A 12,680-nucleotide genomic window follows, 5' to 3' on the forward strand; every position below is an offset into this window, starting at 1 on the left:
TACAGTATCAAAGTTTATTGTGTATGTAGGTGGACTGTTAAACTTGTCATCCAGTATTGCTTGCCAATATGTATTCGATTAAGCCAATTTAGATATTGGAGGTATGATTTTTTAAAGTGTGTTTAAAATAAAGATTTAATGGTGCTCCGTACACGAAAGGGATTCAACATTCAATGGCCAAGTTCAGGACAATTGGCAGATTTTACGTTCGCTTTAGTTGTTACCTCTTTATGTGAAGCATGTCAAAATACTTACTGATGTGTACTTCTCTATCAAAAATAACTAAACAATGATTCGTTACGTGTCTAATGGGCAAGTGAATGAGAGCAATATTCAATATCAAGGGGATACCAGAAATGGGCTTCATGCAGGTGAGTAATCGAACCGTGTATCTGGAGTAAACAGCTTTAACCACTAGGCTACCTTATAGCAAAATCATGAACTCCAGATTGTGTAACTCAGTTGACATGTCACAGTGGTCCACATTAATAAAAAATGATGTGATATAACATGTTATATCTAAATGACATAATATTTACATGTTATATCTAATTCAGTCTGAACATCGTGCTGAAAAATCATTTTGTGTTAATCATGCATCACTTTGTGAATAATGTAAATGATATTTTCTCTGTAATATGACGGACTATATACCATTAGAAAAGTAGAGGATATTCCATTTTGCGTTCAAATCACTTCCCATTGTCAGTGCAAATGAGAAATACACACACACACACACATACAGAGAGAGAGAGAGAGAGAGAGTAATGGTATATCTGGCGGTATGTTTCATAACCGGCGGACCGGTTGTAGGGTCTTGTAGTCTCTTATGAGAATAAGTCACTGTGATATGATATACTGATTTAATGCTAAGACGTATCTATTCTTGCATCTGTTTCCTCCAGTTGACTACAGCTCGTTTTACAATCTCCTCTTCAAACTGAGGGAAATGTTTCAAGTACGCTTTCAAAACAGTTTCGTCATCCGCAAGTGGGTATTTCACAAGGTCACCCGACTCGTTTTCGCACAGCATGTTGCTGTGGAGAATGATCAATGCTTTACCATTTGGATACATCACCGCTCTCAGGCTTGTCTGAAACGGCATTCCGTCTAGTGATGTATACTGATGTCCGTAACACTTCTGAAACTCGTCAAACCGTCTGATGTTTTCAGTTTGAAACTCATACGCTCCTCGCCATGGTCCGATGCAAACCTCCCAAGGCTTTGGGTCTGTGGCTAGTCGGATGTCGCCTTTCCCATTGGCCCTTATGATCTTCCCGTCTTGCTTGAAGAATTTATACTCAAGGTATGAGTGTTTATACACCGGAGATTCGGTTTCGAAATCCAACGAAACCGCCTCAAACGACGGCTCGCCGAAGCCAACGTCGACCAGAAACAAATCGCCTTCCGTTACCAGACTTTGAACAAATACTATTATATGGTTGTCGCGGTGTTCATCTTCCTCAATGATCACGAAAGCGTGTCCAAGCGTGACATTGTAGCCGAGACCTTCCAGCAAGAAAAACATGGAACTGTTGAGGGAATGGCACAGTCCACCATGTTGTTTAAACATGGCCTCCACGATCTCGGACTTGGAGGGCACGTGACGTCTCGCGAGATCTTCAGCTATCAGTGTGACGGACTGGAAGGGAAGTTTCCCCATAAATTCCCTGATGATTCGGTTGAGGAATGGAAGGTCGCATCTTGGTTGCCCATCCGGTGTGTCACATTGGACACTGATGCCCAAAATGTCTTGGAGGAACGATACCGCTCTAGTCCTGATTAATGTTGCCATGGCTGGAATGAGGACAACAGAGGTGAGCAGGTATGGCACACAATAAGTAAGTGAGTAAGGGGAAAAGGGAAAGAGGCCTTGTGGTTTAGGCGTTCGATTTCCCAGGTGCCTACAATTGTTGAGGTGAGGTGAGGTGAGGTGAGGTGAGGTGAGGTGAGGTGAGGTGAGGTGAGGTGAGGTGAGGTGAGGTGAGGTGAGGTGAGGTGAGGTGAGGTGAGGTGAGGTGAGGTGAGGTGAGGTGAGGTGAGGTGAACTGGTGTTTATCATCGCACCTTAGAATATTTCCATCATATGACGACATGTATACATGTCTATGTGTGGCTTTTTGTACTATCACTGACTTAAGCTGGTTTAATGGTGCTAGCTCACTGAGAACCAATGTCTCATGTTGATCATGCATATCATCCAGTCAGACACATGATACTGGCTCCGAGGCGACCAGTTCTTCCTTTACCCATTAATGCCAGCTCCAAACAGGGACCAACAAATATCATATATGGACGTCTTTTGATAAGACGCGACCAAGAAAGACTCGAACCTGGGATATTTCGTACTCCTGGCCGACGCTCTAACCACCACGCTACGGAAGCGTCCTGTTGGTGTGCCAGGACTCACGACACAGGACGTAAAACACGGACCTGAAAGTCACAAGAGCATTTCAGCTGCAAGTAACGGGGTCACTTTGACCCAAGCCCTACTGGCACACACCCTATCTGAAGCTATGTCTACTCCACCATGCTGTAGAGGATATGCTACACACGGTAGTATCTGCTGAAAGGTTTCGACATGTCAGGTCTCTCATAGTCGTCGAGGTCAATGGAAATACCTCATTACTGCATGTGCTATTCACATTATATCAAATGTACGTTACCTTTGCACGCAGAACGTCTCTCGTAGATTTCAAGGCGTAGACAGTAACACGTTGACTGACTTCTACCGAAGGGTTGCGTCTACAGTTCAACGTGGCAGTGTGTACCTAATGCATGCTATGTAGGTCACGAAAGCGGATCAGATGGTTTATCTGAATACTTCTCAAAAACATCCTCGTACCTTGTGTTGTAAAGCAATGAGGTTAAAATTATTGCATTCCTATTAAATACCTGACACGGATACTGATCTGACGATCTGGGTTAGAATTGATCTTCAGCAACCCATGCTTGTCGTAAGAGGCGACTAACGCGATCTTATGGTCAGACTCGCTGACATGGTTGACACATGTCATCGTATCCCATTTGCGTAGATCGATGCTCATGCTATTGATCACTGGATTTCCAGATTCAGGCTCAATCATTTACAGACCGCCGCCATATAGATGGAGTGTTACTGATTGCGGCGTAAAACCAAACTCACTCACATCCTATTCAAGACTAAACAAGCATTGTGTCGTGGTCATAGTAAATGTGCGCAACAGATGTGCATGTGCACTGTATAAGTAAGCATATCCACTTTAGACTTCATAACGTCTACCACTACCTAGCAAGCAACAATAAACCATACACAAGAGACCCACGAAAAAACCCAAAAAACAAAAACAAAAAAAACCAAAACATACAAAACAAAAACAAACAAACAAAAGACAACTGTTTAGGTTTAGACACTGGTTTATTATATTTCAACCTTGTTGTAAATTACCATATGTGTATAGCATACAGTCCAAATGTGTAAAAGTAAAGAGTGAAAATATTTTTAATATGCTCCATATGCTCATGCCAGCATATTTTGTGGCATCTGGCAACAACTTGCAACAAATATCCCACGCATCATGGCACGCTTGTGTCTCCTGGATTGAGCTGAAATAATCAAATAATAATATTTATAAAATAGATCGTATACATGTACTAGAAAACAATGGCATTGTATAACCATGGTTATCGCCACAGCTTAAAATTGCTTCCACAATCAAAGTCTAGTCTACATTCAATGCTAAGATATAATCTGATGGTTTGTCGGGGTTTATTAATTGACCCAAGCTAAGGAGAGGGTACGGTTCACATGTGCGTTTGTATGTAATACGTCAAAAAATTGATGGCATGCAGGAAAACTCTAAACTGTGTTCTAATTGAGACATACTAGTAAATATGCTATTGTTGTTTCAGAACATTAGCGGTCTGTGAACGTGCGGGTTCGAACTGATCGCCAGCAGTCTATGTTTGCCGTAAGATGACGTCAGGCTTGCTGACTTGATCAACTGACGCATGTCATCGTATCCCAAATACGTAGATCGATGTTTATGCTGTTGATCACTGGATTGTCTGGTCCAGATTCTACTATATGCAGACAAATGTCATGTAGCAGGAATACTGCTGCTTGTGACGTCAGGCAACAAACAAACAAGCAAAAAAGCCAAAAACTTCTTGAGTCATTCAATATATGAAGATTAGTACACGAGATCAACATGGATCACGGGATTTACCTCCCATCACCAAAACATCACTGACTCTCAAACTCAATCTGCTTTAACCATTTTGCTATGTAAACATACTCTTGTCCTCGTTGTAAAAACAAACTCTATCATTGTAAACATATTTTGTTTTATGAAGAATGAACATTATCCACCCGAGGAAGGGACAAGAACTAGCTAAGAAACGTTGTGAAAAATAAATCACGAAATTTATTATCCATACTGTCTTGTCATACCTTTTTGGTCCATGGTCCCCGTGTGCACGTAACCGACGAAATAGACGTCGTTGAAGCGGCAGAAGGAGTCGATCTCATCTCCCAGGAGTTCCTTAACAGCCCACGACTCGATGGGGCAAACATCCGCCACGTCAATCCAGTCTTCAGCGACCAGGCCTTTGCTTGTGTCATGCTTTGTGAAAAGAACGAACTTATTTCGAACCGTGCCACGTCAATCATCATGGCTATCATGACTAATTATCTTAAAACTATTCGTCACAACCACACGCAACGGCTGCATCTGGGTAATTACATCTGACATACTCTATGCTCTTCACACAGTGTTAGTTATTTTTCTAAATTAACAACCACTCAAATACTGAAAATATGCCACATATGAAAATACCTCGCATGAAAATATATTTGAGCAATGTGTTTGCTAATTTCATATATCTAAAACTATTTGGGAACATTTTACTTTGGGAACAATATGTAACTACAAAATAGTTCTATTATGATAACACGTTACCCTCACAAGTACTTCCCTGAAAAAAAGTATAAAAAGATAAAAATCATCCCCTTTGTCATCTTCCTACATGCTAATGCCATTGTGTAATATGGACATTGGAAACAATGTGAAAAGTGGTAAAGCCGCCGACGTTATGAACATTTTGCCTCTATCCTGATCAGACAAGTGTATAGATTCGGTGAGGAGAGTGTTAAGGTGTGTGCGTGCGTGTGTGTGTGTTGGGGGTGGGGGTGTGGGTGTGGGTGGGGTGGGGGGTGGGGTGGTTATCTCATACATCCGCAGATCGGAACTTATGCTTTGCCCAAGGCAATCTGACGGCCAATCGATACATCGACCATATTCTCCGTCCCCACGTCCTCCACCTTGTTGACAAGTCAACAGCAGCTCTTCCAACAGGACAACGCCAGGCCCCACACAGCACGTGCCACCGTGGACTACCTGGCCAATAACAACATCAATACCCTCCCCAGGCCCTCCAGATCCCTGGGTCTAAACCCTACTGAACACCTTTGGGTTCAGATCTATAGATGGGTACGTCGACGTCCTAATCCACCACAGAATCTTCAGTAGTTGTTGCAGGAGGAATGGAGAAAGATTCCACAACAAAACATCCAACGACTGATTCGATCTATACCCAGGAGGTGTCGGGCAATGGTAGCAGCTGGAGCTGGTCATATGAGGTGCTGACTTCAACACAGCAGTAATGACTGTGAAGACTGTTATTCGCATGAAATATGGACAAGATAGCAATGCATTGCTCAGCAAAATTTCATCCATTTGTCATTGTTTTCCGCTGATCTAACCATCCTTGAATAACTTCCCATTTGGGTTTTGCGTTTCTTTTTTTTTTGAAGAATGTATTTTGTCATTCAAACAGTATATAATCTTTTGGGTTTCACGGGTTTAAAAGTTAAAACAAACACAAAGTACCTGTTCAATACTGCTTATTTTCTCTTTCAGCTCTTCAAAGGTTTCAAATATGTGTCTGACATAGCACGCTTTGTTCGCCTGATTTCTCATGGCAACAAGATGCTGAAAGATAAAGCTGTATATTGTATATCTGTAAACACTTTTATCAAGGTGTATAGAAACAGGTAACATTTTGTAAAGCTGTAGCCACGTTTATCAACGTAGATAGAAAGGATAACTTTTTGTTAAGCTGTAGGCGCCTTTTTCAAAAAGAAAACTGGCCCGCACACATTCGAAAGAAGGCATATATACTGGACAAAATACTTAGGTATATGTGCAAATTTCAAAAGTTTGAAAAATGATTCCTTTATTCATTGACACACTGATAAAAATATCAATCATTAAAATACCAATATCCCTAACTTATTTTGCCAAGTATAGTCGATTGACATTAACGACCAGGACGACACAAGGGGTAATATTGAACACCATACCAGTGAGTTGTAATTTCAGCTCACTAAAAGGTCATTTCAAGTGTCCGAAAATATGTGAACATTAGGTTTGAGTTTTAGATAAGAATATCAAATACTTTGTACAAGTGCTTTTGTGTTGCTGAAGAGATATTTTTCGAAATGCTAAGACTTGTTAATAATCCAGATTTGACCTAACAAATGAGAGACTAAAACAACGATCAGTGAAGGTACCGGGGTAGAACAGGCCTTCAGCAACCCTTACTTCCCATTAAAGGCGAATATGCTTGTCATAAGAGGCGACTAACGGGGTCGGGTGGTCAGGCTCCCTGACTTGGTTGGCACATGTCATCAATTCTCATTTGCGCAGATTGGTGTTCATGTTGTTGATCACTGGATTGTCTAGTCCAGACTCGATTATTTACAGACCGCCGTCATATAACTGGAATATTTCTGAGTGCGGCGTAAAACTAAACTCACTCACTCACGATTCCCAAAACTGTGTCATGCAGTTAGGTCTGGTTTCACAAATTGATATCACCACGTAAGGGATTGATAGTATAGTGTACAATAAAGGTGTATTTGAATGTAAGCTTATTGAACTTTCGGATTAAACATTTGGAACGATACAGTACCCTGGAAACACATGGAGGTTGGTTGTCTCTCTGAATGAGTCAGGTGCATTGTCTGGCTTGTGAGACTGCACTTCAATGATGTCTTCTCCGATCGCCACGTCCAGCATCATTGTTTTATTCCCGTAGATCGCAGTGATGTTTCGCCACTACAAATATAACAATTGATGCTTCTACGTCTAATATGACGTAAACGAAATATAGAAAACGTTCAAACACACACACCGCAAAAGGTAGGCGCGAGCACACATGGGCTCACATCGCTCAGACACACACACAGACACAATTACACATAAAGACCACCACAGAGACACAGACACATACGTTTCTATACCAGGTCAATAATTCTGAAAGTATTGAATTCCATTCTATCTCACCCAACATCTGCCCGGCAATCTTCACGGATTTTTTACGGAATTTCAATATCGGAACAAAGTCAGGCAATCATTCTTTGAATTATCGCTCTTTCACTACTCACCTCAGACGCCAACGAAGATGACAGGACGAAACAAAGGCTCACTAAGAACTTCACCATTGTAGAGTGTTTGAACTGAAACATGAAATGCGAAGATACTACTGAATTGCAGATTCGGTGCAGCGACAGACGTTGGTGTGAGAACAACTCAGATATCTGATAGTAGTCTGAAGAATAATGAAGTAACCTTACCTTTTCTTAAATGCAGGCACCAATACGTGTGTGTTGTTTCCGCTGTCCGTAGCAAGTCGCTGTGCCTATCTTAATTTATGTCCAGTCGGCTGGATACGTCATTCGTGAAGGAAAGTAAAACATCCAATCACATCTGATGAAAACAGGCCATGTGACTTACATATTATGATCACGCACACAATCAAAATCTGTCAGAACAGCAAGCAATCGTTCACACAATTTCGTTGTTTCACGTCCCTTTATTTGTGATGGTGTTGTTCAAAGCTTGGAGCTCGCAATATTTTTTGTGCTGCAAGAAAAAGTGTACCAATAGACAGTGTCTATGTTGTTTCTGTTCATTTTCAGAACTCGTTGCTTTTATGATAATCAGTGATGTGTGTGTCTACCAAGTATATTAAACCACAGAAACACTTCGTTTGATACAAGACCAAGTTTTATCTAGAGTGAATTAGGGTTCTAATGAACACAAGAATCAATTCTAGCCCTTTGTGTAATGTATTGGCGTTTTGAGTGCGATACAGAATAAGTTGTTGGCACAAAAATATATTTATTGCGCCAGTCTGTTCATTTCAAGAGTGTTCTATATACGTCATAAAACACAGCAAATGCATGTGCACTTGCTCTTCTATGTCTCGTCTAGACTAGAATGTGTACTGGCTGGCAAATATCCTTCTTCTGTGAAACATGAGACCTGATTGGTATACCCTTTTCTAAATATAGCTAATGTACATCCAAGTCGTCATTTCAAATCATTTAGGTAGAAAATGTGCCACGGGGCCTCATGGGTAGCCGGTAATAGTGACCCATAACCCGTTCTTTTCATGTATTTTCTGATATGATGCAAGGATGTTGTGGTATCAATGGAACCGGACTGTCAACGGATACTGACATATTCCCAGCTGACCACGCCAGTAGCCTCATGACGTCGTACACTCGTGACAATGAGCGGGTCATTAGTCCCAAATGTTTCGGTAGCAAGTTTTGTCACTCATCAACTCCACCGATATTCATATACACGCACAAATTGCATGTGTTGTAATTGATTTCCTATTTTTCACAGTCTCCAGCTATTTGTGGCTAGTATATATCGTTGTGTTGAGGAACATTCGGGCAATAATAAATCTCAAGCATCGACATTATTCTTCAACTGATAGTCGAGTATTGGTGTGATTATTCACATATTGCCTGGCTGCATGATAATTTACCTTTCTGTCTTTATCCGTAGATTCGGTTACAGGGTAAATTAACGCGTACTTATTGTAGATAATTAACTCGTAAAACTCATGGAGAAATATTCAAGGACGTGTAAAATACTTTTGTCAAAATATCGGTGCATGTTAATGACATCTGAACACACTGACTATTGTTAGTCAGTGTTAGTGTGAACTTAGTGAACTAAATGGAATTTCAGTCGAGGTGCCAGGAAAGAACAGAGTGGTGACTGTTCGCATTTGCAGGTTCGCGTTACATAATCAGCTGAAAACATCTATGGGACAGCATTAGGGCCATAGTCTAACAACGATACTGTATTATTTCATGTGTGTGTCTGTGTGACATAATATCAGTCGGTTTGGATTTCATTCGGCCTTTTCTGACATCTGATTCTGACATATGAAATCAGTTCAAAATATCAGCATAAAAGCAAGTAGTGACAACTCAAATAATTAACGCAACATTTGACTGATGTGCTTCATTGAATGTTTCGATAGTCCTTCAACAAATGATTTGTTTGATTGGCATTATTAGAAGTTGATGAGTAAGAAGACAGTAAGATTCTTTATGGACAACTTCTCTTGCTTGACAACGATATAAGTGTCCATACGGCGCACCATATGTAATAAAGATGTTGTTATCCATAAAGAATCTTACTTTCTTATCCTTCAGTAAGACATATAAAACAAGTTCGTAGTTACTGGTCACAAGGTACATGTAAAAGAGCAATAATATAATGGTTAATAAGTCGATGATTCGATACGTAAGGTTTTCGCAATATCAGATACTATATTTCTAGTATCATCTGCGTAGATGTAAGTATCTTTCAGGAAAGTGAAAGTAGCTTCAACGTGGAAGTTAAGTATCCTTGACAGAGATGTGAGCAGTACTTTCGAAGATGTAAGTATCTTTCAGGAAAGTGAAAGTAGCTTCAACGTGGAAGTTAAGTATCCTTGACAGAGATGTGAGCAGTACTTTCGTAGATGTAAGTATCTTTCAGGAAAGTGAAAGTAGCTTCAACGTGGAAGTTAAGTATCCTTGACAGAGATGTGAGCAGTACTTTCGTAGATGTAAGTATCTTTCAGGAAAGTGAAAGTAGCTTCAACGTGGAAGTTAAGTATCCTTGACAGAGATGTGAGCAGTACTTTCGTAGATGTAAGTATCTTTCAGGAAAGTGAAAGTAGCTTCAACGTGGAAGTTAAGTATCCTTGACAGAGATGTGAGCAGTACTTTCGTAGATGTAAGTATCTTTCAGGAAAGTGAAAGTAGCTTCAACGTGGAAGTTAAGTATCCTTGACAGAGATGTGAGCAGTACTTTCGTAGATGTAAGTATCTTTCAGGAAAGTGAAAGTAGCTTCAACGTGGAAGTTAAGTATCCTTGACAGAGATGTGAGCAGTACTTTCGTAGATGTGAGTAGTATCTACGAAAATATGGTATTGAAACGATTCGTAGAGGTTATGTATATTGTTTACTTACTGGTGGTTCACCTTAGTTCGTTACAGCCGAAATTTACAGTATTCTAAATTTTTCACCTGTATAACTTGATATGCCAAGATGTCAAAAGGCCACTATGTACAGCGTGAATTACTCCTTAACCAAGTTTTACAAACCACCGTTATTTATACCCAACAGAGCTACATTTTATGCATAGACGAATGTTCAAGTACATGAGCTTTAGGAGGATTCAGCTTACGAATATATGAAAATAGATAAAGCGTATCCTATCTTAGTATCTGTCTGTTTTACATACACTCTTTTAAAAAAGAATACAATAGCACGGGCGTTTCCAGGGGTTTGGTATGTACAATATGTAGAGTATGCATAATGTTTGAATCTTGTCATTCACGTCGTGAATGGTGCATCCCAAAATGTGTTGAAAACGATAAATAAATGGTGCATTGAGCTTTCAACGTACTGAACATGCAACGTGTCGAAACATAAGTAGAGACACCGACTATAAAAGGTCAGCTTAGAGTCACCATTTTAGTACGATATTTAAAAGATAAAAAAATGCCATGACTTGAGCCTATTGACCGAAATATGGGTCGTTTGTAAGGAGGGGTGTCCCAATTTGCCGTTGCAAGACACTTCATCAAGCACATCAAGCACAGCACCATGTCAATATTATGCCATGAATATACCCCTTCATTTCGACCCAAGATCTTCTCAGAGGTGGAAGACTAAGAGTGACCACGTCTGCCCAGGACCGATTCATCCGAGCATTATACTTACGGCACCGATTTTCTGAAGCAACGGACACTGAGGGACAGGCGCTTGGTCCTCGAAGAATTTCCAACCAAACCATCAGAACTCGTCTGAGAGAATAGGAAATTCGAGCCTATCGGCCAAAGGTTGGTCCTGTCATGACACAAGTACACCGATAACGAAGTGTACAATGGTGCAACAGGGTAGAGGCATGGAGCCTAGAGACGCGTTTGGTTCATTTTTTTAATCGCGTTACCCCTTACAACGACAGGAGGGGAGACAACGTGTCTGTTGCCGTCGACACTAATATTTTGCTTTCGAGCTAATTTCGAGAACTGAACAGATTTGGTTGAGAAGCGTATGTAGACTGACCTAATCGCACCCTTGCGTCCACACATATGCTGTGAGAGAACTGAATTAATGCTGACAGTACATGTTCATCCGTGTGTCGACGTCTTTTGATCTATGTTCTTGCCTAATCGACTTAAGTACACTTAAATACTTATAAAACATTTCTTTACTTTTGTCCTGTGCGTTCCCGTTTTAGGACATGACATTACAGAGTGAGTAACACACCACGTTTTGACATGCGACAAGACAAGACAGGACAATTGTTTATTTGTTTCAAAGGCTTGTACTAACCATTCCTCGACTGTTTTCTACGGACATTTACATTAACATTTGTGCCAGGCAGTGGAGGCTGGACGTATTATTTATACAAACATATATCTCAGATGTCCGTCGATGTTTTTGTAACGTCCCATTTCAATTTGTAGCTTATGGCATGATCGTGGCTAGACATTGTCGTAGATTCTGTGGAATCATATTAACATAAGAGTCACATTCAAACACCTGTTTAACTTTCGAATACAGTATACGTTTACTACTATTCTCTAACTCACACATGCGTTGTTTACAAGAGGTTACAAATGACATATAGTCAACAGGGTACGGATCTATCCAAACATATGCAGAGTCTTTTTTACACCAACCAACTTGGTTGGTGCCGTGACCAGGATTTGTTGTGTGTTGGTGTGGCAATTGGTTCTTTATAGGTTTTGCAAAGTGTTGAGCAGTAGAAAATAAGGAAAGTTATTTGTTTTCTTTTAGTCCATCCTCCATAAACTATGACATTGTGTCTAGTGATTCCCTTTAATCAGTTTTCCATGATAACATGTAACCACATGGTATAAGCAACAAAAACATTATGGTAAATGCATCAATACAAAATCGGACAAAAAGATCAGGTTATAAATAGTTGCAGTTTCCAGGAAGACATTTCCAATCACAGTAACTGTCAAGCACTGTCCGAAGCTGGGCGGTCAAACATCCACCAACGATCTTGTTCCTCTTGCTCCTCGCGGCTCCTTCGTCGATGAGGGAGACGTCGCCGACCCCCTGGGCTCGATCCATGGTGGCTACACATGCTGGGGTCGGACCATCCCGCCTCTCCGGCGAAACACGAGGGGGAGAATGTCTCCAGGATCTCGGTAATAATGATTCTGCCGTTTCTCCATCTGTACCACCCCAGGAGGAACATGCGTGACGACATGGCGGCAACAACGCTGACGTAGGCGAAATGTCAGACGGAAAGTAGAACAAGAAAAGACCGGGATCTGCTGTTGATGGTATTTACTCTAATGC

The 12,680-nt window shown here is 40.8% G+C and overlaps 2 protein-coding genes across 2 annotated transcripts; both read right to left on the reverse strand.

Annotated features, from left to right (window-relative positions):
* Positions 1-2,741, reverse strand: LOC137278410 (arylamine N-acetyltransferase, pineal gland isozyme NAT-3-like). Its single transcript, XM_067810721.1, has 2 exons — positions 2,667-2,741; positions 1-1,797 (listed from the first exon to the last, which is right to left on the reverse strand). The coding sequence occupies exon 2, from the start codon at positions 1,793-1,795 to the stop codon at positions 881-883; it is 915 nt and encodes a 304-aa protein (XP_067666822.1). The 5' UTR covers positions 1,796-1,797; positions 2,667-2,741; the 3' UTR covers positions 1-880.
* A 758-nt stretch (positions 2,742-3,499) lies between these two features.
* LOC137271741 (uncharacterized) lies at positions 3,500-12,449 on the reverse strand. Its single transcript, XM_067804151.1, has 6 exons — positions 12,375-12,449; positions 7,430-7,501; positions 6,964-7,100; positions 5,871-5,985; positions 4,433-4,604; positions 3,500-3,585 (listed from the first exon to the last, which is right to left on the reverse strand). The coding sequence occupies exons 1-6, from the start codon at positions 12,447-12,449 to the stop codon at positions 3,500-3,502; spliced, it is 657 nt and encodes a 218-aa protein (XP_067660252.1).
* Between the last annotated feature and the right edge of the window lie 231 nt (positions 12,450-12,680).

This window comes from Haliotis asinina, chromosome 1 (genome assembly GCF_037392515.1).
Source record: "Haliotis asinina isolate JCU_RB_2024 chromosome 1, JCU_Hal_asi_v2, whole genome shotgun sequence".
NCBI lineage: Eukaryota > Metazoa > Mollusca > Gastropoda > Lepetellida > Haliotidae > Haliotis > Haliotis asinina.

What these genes read in the sequence shown, in the direction of transcription:
- LOC137278410 (XM_067810721.1), bottom strand. Translation starts at nt 1,795, where the DNA reads ATGGCAACATTAATCAGGACTAGAGCGGTATCGTTCCTCCAAGACATT.
- LOC137271741 (XM_067804151.1), bottom strand. Translation starts at nt 12,449, where the DNA reads ATGGATCGAGCCCAGGGGGTCGGCGACGTCTCCCTCATCGACGAAGGA. An exon ending in AAATAAGCAGTATTGAACAG is followed by an intron (nt 4,605 to 5,870) that starts GTACTTTGTGTT and finishes CTTTTCACAAAG; the next exon opens with CATGACACAAGCAAAGGCCT. An exon ending in GGGGACCATGGACCAAAAAG is followed by an intron (nt 3,586 to 4,432) that starts GTATGACAAGAC and finishes TGATTATTTCAG; the next exon opens with CTCAATCCAGGAGACACAAG.